This window comes from Rattus norvegicus, chromosome 8, assembly GCF_021556685.1.
Source record: "Rattus norvegicus strain SHRSP/BbbUtx chromosome 8, alternate assembly SHRSP_T2T, whole genome shotgun sequence".
NCBI classification, from domain to species: Eukaryota; Metazoa; Chordata; class Mammalia; order Rodentia; family Muridae; genus Rattus; species Rattus norvegicus.
Genome location: NC_141541.1, coordinates 48,413,802 through 48,436,839, shown reverse-complemented (window position 1 = coordinate 48,436,839; position 23,038 = coordinate 48,413,802). Strand labels below are relative to the sequence as shown.

General features: G+C 46.8%; 1 protein-coding gene across 19 annotated transcripts in view; it reads left to right on the top strand.

Annotated features, from left to right (window-relative positions):
- Positions 1-23,038, top strand: part of Gramd1b (GRAM domain containing 1B) — a 167,140-nt gene that overhangs the window by 98,059 nt on the left and 46,043 nt on the right. For 2 of the 19 annotated variants that reach the window (XM_087560921.1, XM_087560919.1), the window contains exons 1-3: positions 20,378-20,476; positions 21,467-21,593; positions 22,682-22,763. The exons of 16 other annotated variants lie outside the window; for them this stretch is intronic. Coding sequence is in view for 1 of the 3 variants with exons in the window: in XM_087560906.1 (XP_087417032.1) it covers positions 15,982-16,031 (50 nt within the window). In the remaining 2 variants the exon portion in view is untranslated. Of the gene's footprint in view, positions 1-15,585; positions 16,032-20,377; positions 20,477-21,466; positions 21,594-22,681; positions 22,764-23,038 lie in introns of those variants that run through there. One more of the 19 variants, XM_087560906.1, reaches the window with a different exon arrangement.

Sequence of the window (23,038 nt, the reverse complement as noted above, 5' to 3'; positions counted from 1 at the left end):
TCATGCGTTCTCCTCCAGCACAGGCTATGGGCTTGGTATGCTCTCCCCCTTACAGTCCACCATTTTCCGTCAGCTGCTCAGAGTCTGCTCTCAGTCATGCCTTTTGAAGTTCTCTCTCCCTGTGGATGGACTGTCTAATAATGCCTGTCTCAGTAAGCTGATGTAGCACTCAGGAATTCCGTATAGGTTTGGGTGGATGGATGATGAGCTAACGAGTGGTAGCTGGAACACGGAGGGGAGGTAGGATGATGGGGGATAGCAGGCTCTTCCATAGGAGCAGGATTGTTCATGCTAAAAGCTCTGGAGAGCGCTCACCTACCTTAGGATCCTAGGTAAATGGAAGGAGGAAAACGAAGCTTTGGGGTCTGAGAAGGCAGCAGGCTGAGGGCCAGGGCCCAGCCAGTTGGTGCTCTTAGACCATGCATAAGGTATTTAAGCAGGAGTGAGTTATACTGGGGAATTCCTCAGGATGCTAGAGAGCTGGAAATTGGGGGCAGGGGGGATTTTATCAGAGAATTCTCCTTAGGCAAGAGAAATTGGAAACAGATCTTCGAAGGAGTGCTGGGATATGAGGCCCATGGCTTGTGGTCATTCCATGAGAAAAGAACAATGTGATCAACTTCTAACCTTTTTTTTTTTTTCTGCAAAACTATTTTTTCTCACTTTCTTTTCCATTTCATTTGCTTTCGATAAACGTTGTTTGTACAGTCAAGAATGTCGTTTTCAGTGACCTGAGCTCCTGGGTGGGAAACACCTGGGATCTAGAAATAATAATTGTGAGAGAAATGGTTCCACTCACTGCTGCCTTTCTGCTGGCCTTCCAGTTCCACTCATGGCCGAGGTGAAAGGTTATTTTCTAAGATTGAACTTGAGCACCACAGGCACCCTTACTAGAATAACTCAACAAATTTCCAATATGCACATTTCTCTATAGCTGCTCTGGAAGCTGATGGAGAAGAGACTAGCTGGGTGCAATTCTTTGGGATTCGGGCATCACTGTGGGAGATGGCTACTCGAACATGAAGAACAGTGAGGTAGACATCTTGGGTGGTGATCCTTCAACCTTTAAGTCAGCTGAAGGAGGAGTCTCCATTTTCTGAGACAACCTCCGGGGCAGGGGGGCGGCATAAAAGAAGCCTTTGAGGTATAGGATGGATGGATAGATGGATGAATGAATGGATGGATGGAGGGATGGATGGATGGAGGGATGGATGGATGGGGGGCTATGGTAGACAGAGCCCAAATGTAGAACATAATTGCTGAAGAAACCAGTAGAAAGTCATTGAAGTCAAGGTGTGGTGATACCCACCTGTCATCTGATTGGAGACAGAGGCAAGATGATCAGAAGTTCAAGACCGATCTGGCAACATCTCAGACAAGGTCTCAGACTGAAAGAAGTCATTGCACCTGGTTGGTAACTTGTCCTGGCCATCAACTAATTGGCATGCAATTAAAATACTTCTAGTCCCCTGGTAGAAGAGCAAGAAAAAGGCACTGGCCTCTATATCTTTTATCCTATCTGCCACCATTTCCTCCATCAGTGTCGTCTTCTCTTTCAGGAGCCAGACCTCTTCAGCTTGTCTGCTTTATTTGTCCTGTGGCATCACCACGTCTTTCATCTAGATGTTTCCTGTGGTTTTCCACCTCTGCCCCTGTAACAATGAAGTTGATTAATTGTGGCAGAATCTGAATGGTCTTCAATGCCCGAAAAATTTATCCATCCTTTTACAGAAAATAATTGCTATACCCTGCCATGGTTAGATAGTGGATGTCTGATTTTGAGCTGTTTTAACGTGAAAATCTATGGTTTGTATCATGCCGTGTGAGAAATGTCCCTTTCTCTTGGGACATATTTGTGGACTGGTGACATGGGAATGGGCCTCTTGAAGACACACTCTGACCACCTGAATTGCTCTAACAATATTACTGCCAGAATAATATTAGTTTCTGATATTTTCTTACTGTTCCCTGTGTGCCAGTATTAATTATAGAAAGCCCGGGGCTTGTAGGAATCAAGAAAGGCATCTAAGGTCATATAAAGTGGTAGGCTTGAGGATAAGTGCCGTTGTCCTAAAGGCTGGACTGCATACTCTGTGGAGCCTCCAACCACTCTTTGCTCCCAATTCCTCTTTTCCAGGCTTCCTCCTTCCCCTCTGGGATTTCTGGATCTATCATCAGCCACCCTTTGCTCGTCTGTCTGGTAGGAATTTTGTTTTCCTTGGAGCGTCCATGCTTGGGCCAGTTTTCTTATGGGCCTCAACCCCCTCTTACCAACATCCTTTTCTCTTTACTCTGACAGCCCCAGTCTTCTTACTTTTCTTGGAGGGGGTGTTTTGAGAAACATATGGAGAAAAGTCTCCTGGGCTCCTTCTTGGTCACTGTCCCAGGCCTGGGTGGAAGCTGCCACCCAGGTGGTCTCAGACATCTTCTGAGATAACCAGTGCCTCATAATGAGCTAGGATGGGGAGCAGAACATAAGGCCCTGAGTGGCCAGGGAGGCAGCCCCTGTGCAGCTGAGCAGGCATCTCTGACCTTTGTGGAGAGAGGGCGTTCTTAAAGGGACAGCGGACTCTTTTCTTTCCTGGTGGCTGACTGCCAGTTCAGATGCCAGGGATTTGAAGAGGCCATTGTTCTGGTGCTGAGAGAAGGGCCCAGACCGCCTAGTCTCTTTCTCTTTTCCCATTTTCGTCCACGTGTTCCCCCTCTGCTGTGCCACATGTCAAGTGTGGGAGGACGGTGAGCTGTCTTGGGTCACCTGCTCCCCCTGCTTCCCGGCATCTGAAGACAGCCTTGTCTTTGGCATAGCCTGTACTGGGCCCTCAGCTCCCCTCCCCCAGTTATTCCTGTGAGGAAAAGAAAAGTCTCCATAGACTCCAGTTTGTCTCTGATGCGCTGTTTACTTGCCCCAGGTAGTGGGGTAGGTGAAGGATACAAGTGGCTTTTCTCCAGGTGCCTCACCAGCACCACCTGTGCTGAACACCTGAGATGCTGCTTAAACTGCAGGTGCTGGGCTTCAGTTCTAGAACTTCTGGACCCCAGAATCTGAGTATCACTAGGCAACATAGAATCAGCCAGTGACTGACCTGGCTAGACGTCAGAATCATGTGGAGACCCCTAAATCTCAGCCAGGTGGCAGCAGCAGCTTCCTCCTCTTCCTCTTCCTCCTCTTCCTCCTTTCTTCTCTTCTTCTTCCTCCTCCTCCTCCTCCTCCTTTTTCTTCTTCATCTTCTTCTTTATCTTCTTCTTCCTCCTTCCTTTTGGTTTGTTTTTGTTTTCAAGACTGTGTATCCCTGGGTGTCCTCTAACTCAATTTATAGACCAGGCTGGCCTCGAACTCACAGAGATCCACCTGCCTCAGCTTCCTAAGTGCTGGGATTAAATGCGTATACCACTACTGTTAGGCTAGGCCAAGTAGCTTCTTATTAGTGGTCTTAGTCCACAGTGTTTGACCCCACCACCTATACCACTGTTTCTGTGTTCCTCAGAAAGTTTCTCAATCAGTCTGGGCTTCTGTCTTCTCAACTGTAAAATGGGGATGAAGTTTGACTTTCCTTACGGTTGGCACGTGGGTAGAGAAAATTGCCTGCATCTTGAGGAGATCACCTTTTGAAATAATCCTCCTTTGGTTAGCCAGCTTTCCGTGGGGAGGCTTTCCTTGCTTTGGTAATTCTTAGGCCTAGCCAGTCAACTCCCGTTCAGTGCATGTGCCTTATTCTTCCGAAGTGGGCCTACCATTTGGTCTCCAGACTCTACAAAGTGAAGAGAGAAATCCCTCCTGGATACCCACCTCTGGGCAGTGTCAGCAGGCTTGGAAAGAGTGTCACAGGAAGGCCTTGGAAAGCAACCACATCTATAATGCTCTCTGACCTCTTCAGAGGGAATTGAAGGGAGAGAAAACAATCTGCAGGCCAGAAATAGCTAGACATAAATACAAGGTATTATAATTACTATCTACACCCAGCGCAGTCCCCAGAGTTAAGTTTAACTCTCGGCACGGTCTTCTAACCATGGAGAAGCAGGATGGCCAAGGGTGTCTGAGAAGGGAGTAGGGGTGCCCTGACAGGGAAGTAGCTTGTACCCAAGGCTACACGTGACGTGTCATTCTACAGACTACCATAGATCCGAAATGGTGCTTTCTCTCAGCATGTACCCATTACAGCTATTTCTGTTACAGCCTCTTGGTTTTGCTCAACCATTATTTTTTTTTGAACACAAGCCTGTCAGATTTCCCCCACAACTTGGCACCTCACTCAAGGCTTCTTTTTTATCCTGTTCTCTATAACTGTATTTTACATCAATTGCTCAGTAGTTACATCTGCGCAGACGCTTACGAACATGCACGCCACAGGAGGAGATTGGAGAGACATGATTAGCCTAGACTTGTTTGGTTTTGCTTTGTGTTTTCTCCCCACCAAGATATTCTGGGAAATACTCAGGACTAGGACAAGGTTGCTGGTCAGATAGAGAAACCTAATGCTATTTGTGGGGTAGAGAGTGTGGATTGAGAATCCGTACTCTGAAACCCCACAGGCCAAAATGTTGGGGTTGCCTTGACAGCACTCATGAAACAGTACATCTGACTTTATGTGATGGATTATAGTGAAAATACAGGTGCACTTAAAAAAAAAAAAGCACCACGTCAACTTTAAGCTGTATGCACTCATTTAAAGGAAACAAAAATGAACTGTGTATTTAGACTCCGTTCCTACCATCAAAATAACCCACTCACCAAAACCTTTCAAAAGGAGCAAAAATCTGAAGTGAAAACTGCTTTTGCCCCTCTTTGTTTTTCCTTTCTGGCAGAACTGGGGATTTTACCCAGGACCCCTGTGTGAGGTAAGAAGTACTCTGAGGCACAGCAGCAACAGCCTTCGAACATTTTGCATGAGGCATCCTTAAAGTGCATTTTATAGAGCTTCGTATCAGGGGTTTGGTGAGTCAAATGCAAAGTTGTTTGGAAGGAAACAAGCCAGGTCTCCAGAGCGTGGCTCATGGATATTTTCCACTTTGATTACAAATGTCAGCAGGCAGAGACCCAGCAGTGGGCTGAGTTTGCTTAGCATCTATTCCCTCCCACTTGAGCATACTTTACGACTTCCAGGAAGCTACACAGGGCCATTTCTGTTCCTGGTGGGGGTTTAGACGCCACTGACTGCTCGGAGAGCCACAGGGATGGCTGGAGCACCGTTGATTGACACGTGTGTCCACCTGCTTTGGGAGGGGGATGTAGTCTCTGCTCCTCCCATTGGTTAAGAATATTCGGTCCTTTGGAGAGTCATAGAAAGGACACCATTATTTTTGTTTCTTTTGTATTTCTATTTTTCTCTGGAGGAAGCTTCACAGAGGACAACTGCTTTGGGTAGTAGGGATTATATTGAACGATCAAAAAGGGCTGGAGAGATGGCTCAGAGGTTAAGAGCACTGATTCCTCCTCCAGATGTCCTGAGTTCAATTCCCAGCAACCACATGGTGGCTCACAATCACCTGTAATGGGATCCAATGCCCTCTTCTGGTGTGTCTGAAGACAGCTACAGTGTACTTATATATGTGAAATAAATAAATCTTTAAAAAGAAAAAACAGAAACATAAAAAGCTTTTCCACGATAGAGACTTGTGGTTGTGTCTCTGCCTCCCAACAATGCAGGGAGGACACACAGTCTCAGTCTAGAACAGAAGCATCAACGAAATAAAAGCAGGTAGAGAGTGTAGTGGTTTCCAGTACAGAATCGGAAGGTCCTGTGCTCATGGCTATTGTGAGGCCTCATTAGGTGTCTTCAGCTGCTGGCCACTGTCCAGCCACATGTGATGTTAGGAAGTTTTGTGGAAGTCATTCAGACCAAAGTGAGGGACTTGAAGCCTGCTTTTGAACCAGGAGCGTCCATTGTCTACCCCCTCCTGCAGGGTTTGGCTGCCCAAACTCTGTGGCACTCCCATTACTCCATTGATGACATGCCATTGGTTAACATTTCCTCTGAAGAATTAAAGAGGCCAGCCTTTTATTTTTTTTTTAACCCCCTTAGGTGTTCTCTATGCTTTTAGGCACACATTTGGAAACTGGTTTCCTGCAAGGCATCCCCTTAGACTGAGACTTTGTCGTTGGCTGTTTTGTGTAGAGTAGGGTTTCCAGACCGGTGCTATCTTGCCTGTCTTCTGCGAGCAGTGTGCTCTCTTCTAGATGTGCTTCTGGCAACGCTGGTGGGACTCTCACATTCCCTCACTTGCTTAGGGTAATGAGGCTCAAGGTGAGCTATTGCCACAAGTTGTGCTTCTGTACCACGTGGACCTTTATGATCTCGTCCTTGGAAATTAGACTTTCACATTCCTTCCAGAATTGGAGAAGAAACGCGTTACCAAAGGTTCAGGCATGTTCTGTAGTAGCCCTTACACCAGGCAGGCCCACTATTGCCAATCTCTTTACTTAGGCCTCTTCTGTCTCTGTTCTTTTCCAGTCCCTGTTGGGATGGACTGGAAGAGTCGAGCATTTAGAGATGGAGTGCTTCCAGTTGCCCACCACAGCCATCCCAATGGTGTTTTATCTGTTCTCCCTGGAGAGAGACAGGTAGAGATGACGTGTCCAGAGGGGAGGAAGGAGGAAGAGCTGGGCTCAGCAGCCCTGGCTCGTTGGCTGTCACGTCGGCTGTGGTCAGCATGGCTGCCTTCTGCCTCCCATTCTGTGGCCAGACAGCTCGTTTTAAAGTGCTTGCTGGTAAAAGGTTAAAAAAAGAGAAGCCAAGCAAGAATATAGAATTTTAGAGGGAAAATGACCCAAGGGTCAGTGCCCCCTTAGTTGCTTTAGACCTTTCTTGTAATAGACAAACTGAGGTCCAGGGTAAGGGGAGGATATGCCACCTACAGATTTGTATTCTACAAGAGTAGAAGTTGTCTTATAAGGTCTGTGTTGGGCATGCGACTCCTCCCTCAGCACAGATCATCCTCGTCAGCTACAAGTCCATACTGTGTTCATCGCTGGGAAGCCTGTCTTGGGACAATAATCTGAGCATTCCAGCTGCCCCCCTCAGGGAGTATGACTGAGCATACTAACGGCCCTACGTGCATATGTGCGTGAAAAGTGCACACGAAGAGAACATATCTGTAGACGGGTACCCTCTATGTTGATAGTGAACCCAGCCTGGCACATCCATCGATTCAGGTACATGGCGGCATTTCCCAATCTCCGTGCATTGAATCTAGAAAACGCTCTCTGACTTCAATGTGACAGCCTTCTAGTACAGTACTGTCCAGATACGGTAGACAAAATGGGAGCTGAGTAAAGGTGCTTAGCAGTGGTTGCCGGCACTTTCCTTTCCATCTGGGTTTTGTGTTGGCTGACGTCATCAACCAACCTTTTGAGACACGTCAGATGGCACACAGAGGTCCTTAGCTGTGGACTGTGGTATCTCATGTACCAGAATTCCTTCTTAAGTCACCCTGAACCTACCACCCTTCCTACTTTCACACACACGTGCACATCTATATGTGTGCACACATAGGCTCCCCTGCTTAGTTTCTGAAACAGTGCAGGCAGGGGGCGGGGGCTACCAATGCCGTTTTCATGGTGGAAGCTCTGTTAGCTACTGAAGCTGGGAGAGGTTCTTTAGTCTGAAGTAGCAGTGGGATTTGCGTAGAGGAGGAAGCTTTAAGCCAGTGCCAGGAGGGATGCAAGGTCTGTTCTTAGGCACATGTCAGCATCTTAACTGGGACACCCAGCAAGTGAGCTTCCCCCTTTAAGACCTTAATCCGGGGTTAAGAAGAGACCAGTCACCTCTGCAAAGAGGTGATTTGGAGAGGGACTTAATATTCTGAAGTGGGCAGAAGAGTGGAAGCCACAGTATGGTCATCTGCTTATTGCAAGGAGCTGGGACTTCAGAAGTTGCCAAGTGGATCCAGAGCCTTTGGATTTGACCCTTTCCTTCTTCAGCTTTAGCTGTGTGTCTTATCTACTTGTTGTTCACACGCCTTCCTCTGTGCTAACTAGTGTATGCCTTAGGACGGGAAGAAGGCCTTTAGAAAACTCAGAGATGGGGTCTTATTGGGAAACATTTTTGGAAGCAAAGCTGCTCTCAAGGTCGGGTTGGAAGGACATGAGTCAGGACTGGGGGGAAAAGGGAGGTTCAACTTTCTTGTACCTGGAGTAGACTTTCTAGTACCCTGCAAGCTCCCTAGCTATCCCAAACCTACACAAAGGTAGTTCTTGTTTCCAGGAAGGTGGATGTGGTCTGTCCCGGGGAGGGGCATAGCTTTGGGTGAGGCTGCTACCTGCGGTGAAGGGAAGTTCTCATGGAGAAATTCAGTTGTGTGGGAGCCGTCTGCAGCTGTTGCTCTGGGCAGGTGTGGGAGTGACTGAAAACAGCAGCTAAGGTAACCTCCATGCCGTTGTGTCCCCACGTTATTCTGGGGACTCAGGCACAGCACACTGCCTGATGTCTTCATCCTGAGTCACTCAGAGAGCAGAGTGATCTCCCTTGGACACTGGTGGGGGCGGGTCTACTGAGATAGATCCACATGTGGAAAGTGGATGGAGTTAGTCGCAGACTGTCCACAATGGTGACTCTGGGACTGACGTAAAGAACATTCAATTAGGTTGTCTATGCTGTTGTTGTTTAACCCCTTTCCATCTCAACCCTGGGATGTGGGAAAATTCATTGACTTTAGTTTGCATCATTAAAAATGGATTAGTTTGTGGGGGGTGGGGTGGGGTGGGGTTTGTAGAGGAGGTTAATGGCAGTGGTGCACACATCTTTAACCCCAGCACTCAGGAGGCAGAGGCAGGCAGATCTCTGTGAGTTCGAGGCCAGCCTGATCTACAGAGTGAGTTTCAGGACAGCCAGAGCTACTACAGCCAGGGAAATCCTGTCTTGAAAAACAACAAACAAAACAAACAAGCAAATGGGTTTGTTACCTGTACAAATTTTAAAGCTCTTCAGCCCTCATTTAGCCATTGTGCAGGCAGGTTCCTGGTTCATGGCTTTCCTGCTTGGACAACTACAATGATCTGTGCAGAAATCAGCCTGTTTTGAGATGTTCTCTGTTTTGTGAAACTGACCCAGGCCAGGCCCTTGAGCTCCTCAGTCCCACTCACCACCTTTCCTTCTCCATACTTTTTATATAGATTCTCTGATTTGCTCTGCAGTCCCTGGGCTCCACAGAGCCATACGTCACCATGAGCTTCCTATAGAATCATGACCCACAAGATCTTTCGTCTGTGTCTTCTCTAATCTCATTTTTTTTTTAAGATTTATTTACTAAGTACACTGTAGCTGACTTCAGACACACCAGAAAAGGGCATCAGATCTCATTACAGATGGTTGTGAGCCACCATGTGGTTGCTTGGAATTGAACTCAGGACCTCTGGAAGAGCAGTCAGTGCTCTTAACCACTGAGCCATCTCTCCAGCCCTCATTTTTTTTTCTCTCTCTCTGACTATGACCTTTTTAGTCCTTTTCTTTATGCCAGGCATAATGTTCGGAACACAAGTGGGGTCCTCTGCTTTCTCTCGGGATCAGAACACTTTTGGTGCCTGTCACTGCACATAGATTCTTCCTCAGTGTCACCAAATGACTAGCTTAGATCCAGGACAACAGGATCTTCCTAGTCTATTTCAAAACATTTCTGAACATCACTAAAGGTAGCCACAGCAAAATTTAAAACCAAAAGGAACAAACAGACTTGGAAAATCAGAGAAGGGGAACGAACACTAGGATTTGACCATTTTAAATATAAGTCTTTAGACCTTGGTAAATGACATCTCATGTGCTTCATAAGCCCACAGGACTGTTCTGGATCTCCTTGACTCAATTTTCTCTGCCGTGAAATTGAAATAATAAGGTTAAATGAGATATAACCCAGTGTGCCCTTCATTAAGTTCCAAAACAAGGAAGGGCTGGCCCTTCCCTTTCTCATGTGAAGTCTTATTCTATGGAAAATTGTTTTCACCAGGCAGGAAGATGTCATAGACTTAAAATTTTACTTTGAAATTTGAAGAAATTTTAAGATTCACAAAATTGAAGATTTGAAGAAATTTTGTACATTGCTAGCAGATTAGCTTAGAGTTGTCAGGACTTAACTGATGTGTAGAAGCAATTACCATTCTCTCTGTCCCCAGTGGGCTAGGATTAGGTAGGGGTTCACTTCTCAATATCTACTTTGCTATATCCGGACCCCAAGTCCATGATGAAGTTACAGACGGACGCTTGACTTAGTGTCAGTAGATAGAGCCCTGTAATATAAGCACATGGGTCCCCAGCATCAGCATCTTCTCCCTCTGAGACATTCCTTGCTTCAGGTTTTTATTGTATAGTCACCGTCATGTGAAGAATGCAGTATTAACAAGGGGATCTGGCTTACAGCCGGGTCAGATTCCATCAGTGTACTCATTTGGACACTTCCAGTTCAGCTCTTGTGGAGTGGAGTCTGTCTTAAGCTCAAGTAAGCCATAGTGAAGACTTAAGGAACATTAGTTTTCCTGCATTAGTAGTTATAAAACCTGGAATATTCTGACTAGAATACAAGATGGCCAGAGCAGCCAAAGCTTTCAAATACACACACACACACACACACACACACACACACACACACACACACACACACAGAGAGAGAGAGAGAGAGAGAGAGAGAGAGAGAGAGAGAGAGAGAACTTAAGATCTAAAGTACAGTTCAATCAGCAGACGGAAACCGTGCCAATAATTTGAACAAGGAAGTTAGTATTAAGAATCATTATCAAGTGTTTCTGAAAAGCACAGAGAAAAAATGAAAAGTCAGGCATAAAAGTCACTGATCTAGTAGGACACTCATCCCTCTAGTCAGAAGCAGAACACCAGCTGAGGAATTAGCCTATAAGCGGAACCTACTGCAAGGCTCAGACTCAGTTCCTCCAAGAAGGTGTGTGTGGTTCAGGCTCAATGTATGTTGAAAGTTCTTGATGTGCTGCAAAGCATTTCATGTGGAGACTGCTCATTGGGCTCCTGTAAAGGACATTGTATCTATTTGTAGCATCTCGTAGCATCTCTTAATCGCCCTCTACTGGCAAGACCTAATGCTGTGTCTGCTTTCAAAGCAGAGCAGGGAACAGCTCCACCAGCACAAGGCAGGGCAAAGAAGGGTGAATTTAGAGCCAAGGGGCAAAACCCCTGATAACTGGCCAAAGAAGGAACAATGAGGCAAAGCTTTCAAGGTGTCTTGCACTGTAGAATACTACAGCAAATTACACCATCAAATGCCTTTTACTTGAGCAGGCACTTATAGCAGTAGCAAGAATCCTGAGAAAAGCCAGATGACTGACGATCAACTTTCTAACCAGTTTGAAATAAAAGAGTTTTATAATTTATAGCAAACTTTGTGAAATTTTTATCCTTGTCTCTAGCATTTGCAAGATTCTTTATAGACATTAAGTCTTTTTCTTCTTTCTTTGACATATCCCACGTATTTCAGGAATACTCTGCATGTCTGTCTATACTTTACAAAAGCCCTCATGATTGGGATGATGAGATAAGACAATTAGATTCTTCCTTCCTTCCTTCCTTCCTTCCTTCCTTCCTTCCTTCCTTCCTTCCTTCTTTCTTTTCTTTTCTTTTCCTTTCTTTTTTCCTACCATTCAATATCATTCCACAAAATCAGGTCCAATTAGAATGCTTGAGTGCTTCCTCTGGAAAAGTCTTCATTGTGATGCAAATACAATTCACAGATATAATAAGACTTACCCTGTGATCGCAGCTTCCCATTCTTGTCAACAACAATTAGGCAGTTGTGGTGAACAGTATACTGTGCAGGCAGCAACCTTCTTTACATAAAACAGTTGAATATTGCTGAGTTCAGTGAGACTATTTGGGACAAGAGGATTTGCAGTCATACCTTTTTTTTTTTAATTTCTCCAGAGTGCTGCCCGGAACACTTTTCAGTTGCTTTCAGTACTGCAACAGGACTCTGAGAAACCTCACAGGGAACATGGCCACTGTTTGCAGTTTCTTTGGGAAAGGTTTACTTGAGGAAAGGCTATCAGTTTTTACCTCAGTTTCCTAAACTAGTTTAAAGAAGAGCTTTTTGGGCGTCTAGGTGCTTGTAGCTTAGCCATTGACATGTGGGGACTGAATTGGAGGCCAGCACTCACCCGACGATGTCCAGTTAGCCTGAGTGTGATTGACAGATGCTGTTAGTGAATGGCTTGGGCCTTGAGGTGGAGGTCAGGAGCTGCTGCTTTTCCTGTAGTGTGATGAGGAGGGAGCCTTTGGAAGACATGATCTGCTGCTCCGTTATCGTAACTACAGCAAAGCCACAGGACCCTCCCTTTCACGGTCATCTGAGACGTGGAGATTAGGAGCGCCTACCTTTGATATTGTTGGTAGGATTACATGAAATCAGTTGCTTAGCCAAGTTAGAATATATTTAACCCAAATGAGACACTCGCATAAAGAAAAGAGAAAGTCACATTCTGTAACCCAGTAGAGCAGTGTCTGAAATTACTTGATATGTAACTTCTGAAGGATGTTGTCTATGTTGGGCAGAGTCGTCGAAGGACATGCTGGTGTTACGTTGGTATTTTTGTGTCTGTATTAAAGACCCCCCAAATCTGAAGCTTCGCGTGGTTATGTCTTCGTATAAAACGTAGAGATGGTACTCAACAGAACCCTCATTTGAAGTTACACTTGTCTTTTCCCTGATCTTTTTACTATCGTTATGAGTATAAACCATGAACATGCTAGTAGTTCCATACAAGAGAAGATGAATCTGTGTAATTTATAATAGACCCGGGAACCTCTGAGAAGTCAACTCAGTGTGTTCAGTATCACATAGTGGCGGTGAGGAACTGGGGAAGGCAGGATAAGGATGTGGTCATCTGACTGTCCACCACCTTGCTTACTGCTGTCCCCATGGAGCTTTACTCAGTGCGAAGATATTGACAAGTCATCCTCAGTACTCCTGTGTGCCGGCGAGACAAGAGGGATAGCCTGGAACCTTCCTGGGGAGGTAAAACCGGCAGAGAGAACACAGAGTTTGCACTTGACTTATTAGTCATATACTTCCGTTTGTAAGGGGCGTCGTGGGGGATGCACTTAACTCTTTGTGGGTGCTTTCACATGCCTTTGTTCCATCGTGTTTTAAGTGATACATGCTTGTGTTTCCATGTATGCAATGCATGTATGTATGTACGTATGTACACACACATATTAAGTTTATATGTATAACCTGAGTCCCAGATAGGGGTGGTAGAGTGGCCTATTAAAGATGACAGATGCAAAATTACAGTTGGCTAGATGTTAAGTTTGGCCTCAGACTTGACTCAAGTTCAAGGCCATTCTGTAGAATAAGAGAAGAGGCAGGTAGGAGGTAGAGCCCACGACAGAGAAGGAAAAGTGAGTTGAGACAGTGTGTAGGTCCCTCAGCATGGCCAGTGTGTCTTTCTTTGGAACTGAGATGTCTCTAAGAAACTGACGTGGGGCAGACAGCCCAGACACACCCGTTTCCTTGATCCCACAAGCCTGTTACTCCGTCAACAGGAATTAGAAGGAAAAGGTCCTGGTGAGGCTCCAGGGCCAGGACTTAAAGAATGAGTTGTTGCTTTGTTGTTTCTTCTTTTTTTTTTCCCTAGCAGATGCTCAAGACGTGTTAGTGCCCAGCATGAGTTTGATGAGCAGGATACAAGTGGCAGCAGTGGGAGTAGTGATTATCTGTCTTCAGTCTGCTCTCTGTACACGGAGAGCAGACGGACAAGTACCATCTCATAGGAGCTCCCAGAGAGTGAGAATGTATCTGGAGGCCCTTTGGCACTCATTGAGATCTAAGGGACAAAGCACAGGCATTAGAAAGCCAGATGCCCTATCCTCAAGAAGAGAATCGAGTTAGAATCTCAAGGGATTAAAGTTTAGGATGTGGTGGTCACTGTTCATGCATTAATCTGGGGTTGGATTTCCCTTTCTGCATCCCTCAACAGACAATAGTTCTTCAAATACTACAAGTTCACTCAGGGCTTTTGACAGTGCTGTTGTAATTTGTATCCAAAATGTCCTCCAAGAACCCACACAGTGAAGGAACGGTCTGTGGTGCTTTGGGGAGGTGAGGAGATAGTGGGAGGTGGGGCCTTGTTGAGGAATGGTCACGGAAGGCAGTTTCAGGACCTCAGTTGCTCTCTCTGTCCGGGCTTCCTAAAGTTCACAGGTGAATAGGTTTTTTTACTCCTCACATTCCCACCATGGTGCACCAAGATAGGACCGGTGACCATGAATTAAAACCTCTGAAACTGAGCCAAAGAAAATCTCTCCTCTCTTAAACTGCTCGCTTCAAGTGTTTAATTGTGACCATGGAACACTAGCCCAGGTAACTGATGATCGTGAGGCCAGAATCAGGTGACCTGGGTGGCCAACTCAGCCTTGGCATTGCTTCCTTATCTTGTACTGTGACGGAAACTTTGACGTGAAGCAAGGGAGGGAGGATTTACTCTGGCCCACAGTTGGAAGGGACGTGGTCCATTGTGGCTAGGAAGGCATGGCAGTGGGAGGACAGGATGGCACGTTCATATCTGGTGAACCAGGAAGCAAAGATCTCAAGCCCAAAGTGGGAGCAGCCTATAATTTTTAACCTTGTGGCTCTATGTCTGCCAGCTAGGCCTCGTGCTTATGTGGTTCTTGGTTCTTCTAAAACAGAGTCAACATCTGGGATTCAAATATTCAAATACATCAGCCTGTGAGGGGCCCTTTTCATTTAAACAACAGCCTCCTCCTTGCCATAGTCCCTTCACTTCTAGGACTCAGTGTCTCCATCTGTTAGATGGGCAACATAAGCCTATTCAGGTGGCTGTATGGAGAATCGAATTGCTTCATATGAACACGTGCTTCACAAACGATGAGTGGCCTAAAAGATATTTGTTAGCACAGTGACTGACTAGGATAGCAGACGGATATTCTCCTGGGGCATGTGAGGACCGATACTACATCTCAGTGAATGGACAAAGAGAATACAGTTTTAAGAGTTGCAGCTTCGAATGTGAAAACTCAGATGACCCCACTTCTTCGTGGAGGCAAGCGGTGCCTAACGTGGGTGTTATTCTTCTGTCTGTGAGAGTCTGACCTGCTTGGAAAGTCTGTCGCCTCCTTTCTGTCAGCAAGGTGCTGTCCTGAACAGCAGATTCTGGTGCCCGGTGCTGTCTTCCTTCTCCCTATTCCCAGGGCTCAGGCAGGGAAGCGCAGCTGTCATCCTCTGAAGGACGAAAGCTTCTATTTGGAGCTCGGCACCTGTGTTTTTATTTAGCGACACCTCCTTGATACAGGCTGACCTAATAGGCAACACCTGGGAAATAATCGGTGACAGCGAGGGGAGCAGAGGCTCCCAGGAGCCTGGCCTTTTGCTTTGTCAGATTTGGGGATGAAGAGGAAATAATGCTTGCAGCCCCAGTAGCTCTGCCCTCCAAGCTGGCATGAATAATTGAAGGCTGGCTAGCTGACTGCACCAAAGAGTTGCATTATGTAAACCGGCAGGCTGCCTCTCTCTCTCTCTCTCTCTCTCTCTCTCTCTCTCTGTGTGTGTGTGTGTGTTCGTGTGTGTTCCTGCTCGAAAGGGTGTGTGTCTGCCGCCTGTGCGCCTGCGTGCCTGAGCTTAGAACAGCTGTCTGTGAGGGAGTCGGAGAGGGAGGAAGGGAAGGAGACAGAGAGAGAGAGAGAAAGAGAGAGAGAGAGAGAGAGAGAGAGAGAGAGAGAGAGAGAGAGAGAGAGAACAAGAACACGCAAGTGCAAAGGGACTTCTGCTCTGCTGCTCCGCCACACCAAATAACAGCCACAGAGGGAGGTGGAGGGGGGGGAATAAAAGGGTGCCATGCTTAAAATTCCAGAGCAGTAAGAAACAGCAGAGCAGGAGAGCGCCCCCAGCCTATGTAAGCTGTGCTCCCAGTCCCCTCCCCACTAGACACAGGGCTTTTGGATGGGTATGGAGGTGAGTGCCCTCCAACCTCCTCAGGGCCCCTGCTCCCTGCCCCCACCCCCACTGCCCAATGCATGAATGAATGAGTTTTCTGCACCGCACTCTGCTGCGTTCCTAATGGCTTCCAGGTTAGTGCTACCTTGTGCTGACGCTTGTGTGTGTGTGCGTATGTGTCAGTCTATCTTTGTTTCCTTGTGGGAATTTTGGGAAGTGGGCGGTTATGTCCTGGGGTGGGGTGGGGGCCCTGGGGGCCTGGAGCATGGACCTGTCTATCTGGTTGTGTGCTTTTTTTTTTTTTTTTTTTCCAATCGAGGCACTGGCTGCTCTGGGCTGCCAAGAACACAGACCTTCGGAGGCAGAGTAAATCTGGAGTCCATGTTGATTGCTTCCGTTCTCTGTCCGGGGGGGGGATTGAGAGAGCAGCCAGTGTGACATCATGCTGCAGAAATACCATATTCTTTCCCTCCTGGTCTTTTCTCCTTTCTTCCATCTTCCCCACCACTCACCGTGAGCACTACCTGGGCTGAGCTGAGTGGTTCAGCACTGAGAGGTGGCCTTGGGGTAGACTGGAACTTGATGGAGTCCCCTTTACCAGCAAGACTTATTAGTAAGAGCCCTGTGACTCAAGCTCGATGGTCAGGAGAAGGAATTAATGGTGCGTCATAGAGGTGGCCAGGAGCTGCTGGGGGAGGCTGGACAGGCCATGTGCTTCTGCTCCCCCCACCCACTGACTTCCTGTGGGTAGGAGGTGACAAGAGCGGTGACCAGGAAGATGGGCATAGATAATGCTTATCTAGAGGGAGAGGAGCATGCAGCATTTGGACCTGGCCAACAGAAAGAAAGTGTGAGAGCCGATGCAGGCAGTTTGCGACGGGGAAATAAAGGAACTTGCTTTGTTTTCCGTGACTTAGCTGGCACTAGGTTCACAGATTTGTCGTATGTTTTGAGAAAATAGACACCCAGTGGCCAGGTCTCACTCCCCCAAAACCTCCCTGCATTATTAGTTATTTACTTGATTCAAGGAAGTGGTGGTTGCAGGTAGGGGGACTTATCTACCTCCCCCGGCCTCAGCCAAGAGTTCAGCCAGGGCTGCAGGAAGCCATCTCTGCTGTCTTTGACATTTATTAGCAAACTGTTCTGGTCCTTGTCTTACCTCATCAGCTAACCTCGAAGCACTCCCCAGCTTAGACAAGTTCGGGACCAACATGAGAAAAGCTAGTCTTGGAAGAAGAGACAGAGAAAGGGGTGTTTTGTGGGGCTTCCTGAGGCAGGAGAGTAACCGTCATCATGAGTAGAAAGAAGCTCCTGAAGAACTTGTCGGTGGGCGATGAGAGGAGGATCTGCTGAGGTGATTAACTTGTTAGACATTGTGTGATTTGGAACTAGATATCAAGTGAGGACAAAATGAAGGGTGGGAACTTTTGCCATCCTACCTTCTTCCCCACCCTACTGACTCTAAACATTTCTGCTGCCACAGAGAGCAGACACACAGCCCTTCCAGAGTTGTGTGGCACTCCAGTCAAGCAGTTTCCTTGTCTGGGGACACAGGAAAAATGGACTTGCGGAAATCACAAACAGCACAGTGTTAGAGTAGGCTGATAAACTCTTTCGGTAAATACTTTGGCTTTGTGGGCCCATGGTCTCTGTGAGACACCTGAGGCTGTCCCAGTCAGTGGGAATCACTCTGAGTAAATGAGTTTGGGTGTGTTCACAATAGAACATTTCCCGGGATCCCCAAAAGTTTAACATGGCTACATTTTTTAATTTGTTTTTAAAAATATCTATTTAAAAATATAAAATCTATGAATTCATCTAGGGAAGAATTTAAGGCCCGTGGTTTTGTATCTAGCTTAGAGATATAAGCCTATCATCGGCACTTGAGAATAAGAACTGGGTGACTTCATCGCCGCAACCGGAACTCAGGACCCGCCTAGTGAGGGGAAGTGGTGAGTGGGTGTGTTCCTTGTAGGGATGTACGTCAGTATGTAACACGTGTAGACACCCTACCCTTAGCAAGGATGAGGTAAAAGCAAGTACTAATTCTAGATTTCCCTGATTCAGAAGATGGCTCCAAAAATAGGTTTGCGCTCTGATTTCTCAAGTCCCTGACACGGGGGGGGGGGGGGGTAGAGTGGGGGGGGGTGGGATGGGAATCATTCTGCTCTATTCTGAGTCTGTTTGACCACTTCTGCTGTATTACAGCCATGTTTGGGCTCACCAGTATATTGGGGCTGTGATTGATTAGATTCCAATTCAGAGGACAGTGGAGTTGGCCAGGCTGCTGAGGAGTCAACCGTCATGTTATTGGCAGGGATCAGCTCGTGTGGAGCGGCCTGGGAGCTGTATGAAAATATTGCTTAGAAAAGAAATGAAACTTATGTTGTGATTGCTTGGAGGGGGTGGAAAGAACTTTGGTAGGAAGCTACAGGAAGTAGTTTGAGCTTTATTCAAGTTATTCAAAAGATCAACAGTTTGCATGCCAAATAATGGCTCTCATCACTTCATGTGTAAGAGCTACCAGAATAGAGACTGGCACGCTGGGAGCAGTGGCTGTGGGAAAGTGCCTGCTTCTAACTTGCTGGATCCTGAGTTTGTTTCCCCAGCACTGCAAACACAAGACCACAGTTAAAGGAAATTTGTATGGAATGTTGTTGGAGGGGGGGGGGGGGGATGATGCTTCTTAATTTCTGAGAAGAGGTTTGAGGAAATAAATTTCACTTTCAATAAAGGAGATAAGGAGTGGAAATAGTTACAGCTCAGGACCTGACCTCATGCTTAAAGAGCTGTAAATAAAGAAAGTGGTATTAACTGTTATTTTTAAAAATTCTGGGTGTGGCTGAGCACACCTTTAATCCTAGTACTCGGGAAGCAGAGGCAGGCTGATCTCTGAGTTTGAGCCTGACCTGGCCTACACAGTGAATAGCCAAGGCTACATAGCGAGGCCCTGTCTCAAGCACACAAACAGATGGACAGACAAACAAGAAAGCTGTTTTTTTTTTTCCCTTGAATATAGTTTCAGTTAGGCAGATAGACTCCCCCTCTAATAGTCCTAATTATTCTAGATACCCATGGCTTTAGCATAATGGTTTTATATAAAGTATATATGTGCTTCTGTGTGTGCACGCCCGCATGTGCCTTCGAGACCAGATGAAGATGCTGGGGTCTTCCTCTAGCATCTACCACCTTGGTTTTTTTGAGACAGGGTCTCTCACTGAGCCAGAGTCTGTCGTTTTAAGTTAGGTCAGTTAAGCTAGACCAGCGAGCTCTTGGGCTCCACCCGAGTCCAGCCTCCAGCAATGAGGTTTCCAGGAGTACACATCTACATCTGCCCTTTTATGTGTGTGTGCTGTGTATTTGGACTCAGACTTTAATTTTAATTTCGCAGTCGGTGATAAAAAAGAAATGAGAGCTAGGTTTGAACCTGAGGGGTCAACAAAGGGCTAGCAGGTGGCTGTACCAAGGAGGTGAGAACTGTTGAGAGAAATGGACAGGTTGCTGTTCTTCTGTGCTCGTCCTCCTGCCCATATAGGATCTTTTCATCTGACATAGTCCTGTGGGTATCTCTGCTCCCTGTGTGGATGTAATCCTGACCACAGAGAAAGCCGCAGTGCCGAGCTGGTTGTGGGCTCAGACTGCCCGTGCCTGGTTTCTGTAGGCTTTGTCTAATGTAGCTCTGAGCCCTTCTGACCCAGAGATGCTGAGGCTCTCGGTGCTTTGCAGTGTGTTGTTTCCCACCCTCCTCTCCGATCCCTGTGGGGCTGAAGAGAATGTACACTCATTTTCCTCTCAAGGTTAAAGCTAAAGCTGGGAGGAGGGGTTCCCCGTGTGGTCATGCACAGGGAAGGGGCTGAGTCAACAAGGCCACCTAATTTCTGCTCTACAACCCTTTGCTTCTTGAGCTTCATTGCCTTGACCTATGATGAAGACAGACAGACAGACAGAGAGAGAGAGAGAGAGAGAGAGAGAGAGAGAGAGAGAGAGCCATTAAATCGTAGTAGTTCCTGTTACATGGTGCTTGCTAACTACACTTCTTTCTCGTCCTCCAGATTAGACATTCCTTAGTCAGAGATGCTATTCCTCATGTCAAGACACGATCTGTTTGATGAATGGGATAGGATGGGGTGGGATGGGGGTCGAAACACATATATGCTTGAGTGAATGTAAAGTCCAGAGGGCAACTTCTCTGGTGTCATCCTCAAGGATGCCAACTGTCTTCATGAGTCAAGGTCTCTCATAGGCCTGGAATTCACCTACTAGGCTAGCCTGGCTAGCCATCTAGCTCTAGAAATCCTCCTACTTCTGCTTCCACAGAAGCAAAATCAAAACCCCATCCTCGTGCTTGCGAGGCAAGCACGTTACCAAGGGGAGCTCTCTTCCCCTTGCCCTAGCCCTGAGCCATTTTTATTTTGCTGAGGCTGGGGGAGGGGCCCATGATGAGCAAACTCAGAAGGAGCTGGAGATTCTATTCAGTTGAACTCCTCCTTGCCTTATTTGACTAGCTGATGGTCTCCCAAGTAGACTGAAAATCTTTTCCAAGGAATTCCTGAGATAGCTTAGCGTCTGCTTTGACCAGGTCCCGTATTCCTGAGCCTTGAAGATTCTGAAAAGCTTTGGGTAGAGTTGTACTTAGATTTGCCAAAGACTGCTAGCGCCAAGTTTAAAAACTGTTAAGCCCCTACTCCGTGTCCAGTGTCATGTTTAACGTATATGGATACAAAGAACCATGACCTAGCCACTGCCCAGTGGGGCCCTGAGAGGGAATTTGTTTTACACAGAGGTGCTTAGAAAGCACTTGCTTGGTGATATTAACTGAGTGAGATTAGCTCTATATTTACAGAAAAATTCAGAGTAGTGGTGGTGGTGGTGATGGTAGGAGGGGAGAGAGAGAGCGAGAGCAAAAGCAAGAGCGAGAGGAGAGCAAGAGCGAGAGGAGAGCGAAAGCGAGCGAGCGAGCGAGCGAGAGAGAGAGAGAGAGAGAGAGGAGAAGAGAATGATCATTGATGAGGTCTTTTTTTTTAAGAGACTATGGTGCCTGCCTGCATTGGCCTGTTACTGAAATTCTCATGCAGAGGTCCCCAGACTGTGCGGTCCCATGCATGGAGTAGAAGTGTAATCAGTAAGGCCCCTTCCAAACTACACTGTTGACCATGTAGCCAGCCCAGCAGAACTGGGCCCCTGTCTTTCCGTTGCTCTGTTAAGAACACTCTGATGTGGATGAGTAGCACACTAGCAGGGTCTGTCTGTGATTTTCTTATGCTTCAATTTTTAAGGAGTCTCTGTGCTATGAAATTAGGGAGTCGGTATAGTACTGTTTTCTCCTTCCTGCCTCTGCCACACGGGGTGCAGGATTTAGGAATAAGACCCAGTTTCTTCACTGGGAATTTGTATTAAACTTTAAACCCCTTTCACTCCATGGGCAATTAGAGGAACATGGGCAGGTTTATTTTATTTTTTTTTAAGACTCTCTTTCAGGTAAGGCAGACAAGGAACACAGGTTCACAGAAAGACTTGTCGGGGGCACCAGAGAGCTCAGAATTTTAAACCCAGATATTCTGATGTCTAGACAAAATGGCAAGGCCAGCCAGGAGTTTGGAAGTGATGTCATATTTCAGTTTTTATCAACTCAGAAGTCGGAATAAAGACTAAGAGCTGGAGATATAAGGAAGGCTGACTTGGCCAGCTTCACACAGGTATGTCTAAGACAGTGCTAGAGTGGCTAGGCCTGTGGTCACTCAGGGCCTAAATGTGATCCCAGCATGTGGCAGTTGTTCCCATAGAGGCACTGGGGGGAACCCCCCAGAAGTGTTCATTATAGAGAGAAAAAGTAAAACCACGAAAGCATGACTGTTCATTTCCTGTAAGGTTAGGAGAGATAAAGGAACAGCGACGTGATGGGTGTGGGAGACAGCAAGGCCACTCTGTGGGGGGACGGCGAGGCCACTTGGGATGAGTGGTGCTTCAGCAAACTGTTGTGCAGAGACAGCCCTTGATTTTTGGTGTAATAGTGGGGGGGGGCAATATGTGAAAATTTAGATGAGGAGAACAGAGGCCAAGTAGGAACCCTCAGGGGGAGGTGAACTTGGGTTTGAGGAAGAAAATGGTCCGGGGAGACTGGAAAAACACAGGGATGCAGAGATACAAGAAGAAATGAGCAGAGCAGCTCCATGCCCTCTGAGTAGCTGGTGATGATTAAGGACAGACAGACCTTGGAGGATTCAAGTCTTTCTCCCCAGAAAGCACAGACAAGGAGGCAGTGTGGACTGGGTGTGGCCTGCGCCTTTTTGACCAGCTGTCCGACTTCTGACCGGCTCTGTAGCATACTCGGTGTTATCCATGGAGATGACAATTTGCTTGTCTTTGAACTATCCACCGAGATAGCAGCAGCCCCGGCTTCTCCCGTGCCCTAGGAGGACCCAAACAAACTTATTTTGTTTTTGTAGGAAGAGGGGCAAAAGTGGGTCAGGCTGTTTTGGCATTTCAGGCATGGAGCCCCGGTTCCATTGCAGGCTCTGGTCTCCATGGAAATGAAAAATAGCGTTTGTCATGTCTGTTCCTGGTTTGAATTCCAAACTCTGGGCTCAACAAGCTGCAGGGAGGCCAGGCAGTGGGGAATGGGGTAGACGGAAGCTTCAACCATTGTGAAGAAGGGTCCTTCTCCTTTCCTTGAGCACGATAAGGCCTTTGCCCTGACCAGCTCTCTCTGTCCCCGTTACTTCTCTGGACCATGAATGCCAGTGTCAGGGTAACTGAAGTTCTGCTTTTCTCTCTTTGGCCCAAGACTTTACATGGATCCTGCCAATGTGTCACTTACTCAGTTAATTCATCAACAGCTGAGGTGACTGCTAAGACTTCTCCAGCAAGTATGTACCCAGTGGGAGACGGCTAGGTGGTCTGGTGGCCACCTGGCTGCCAGTGCTTAATGGGTTGTGTTGTTACTTCATTAAGATTTTCTTTGGAAAGCAATTTTAAGCATTCCCTTGCGTTATTACGTTTTCCGTTGTGCTCTGTAGGGGTGGGCATGTATCTATTTGTGTGCACATGGATTCCAGAGGTCAATATATCAGATGTTGCTTTTGATAATTTTCTTCTCTCTCTCTCTCTCTCTCTCTCTCTTTCTCTCTCTCTCTCATTTCTT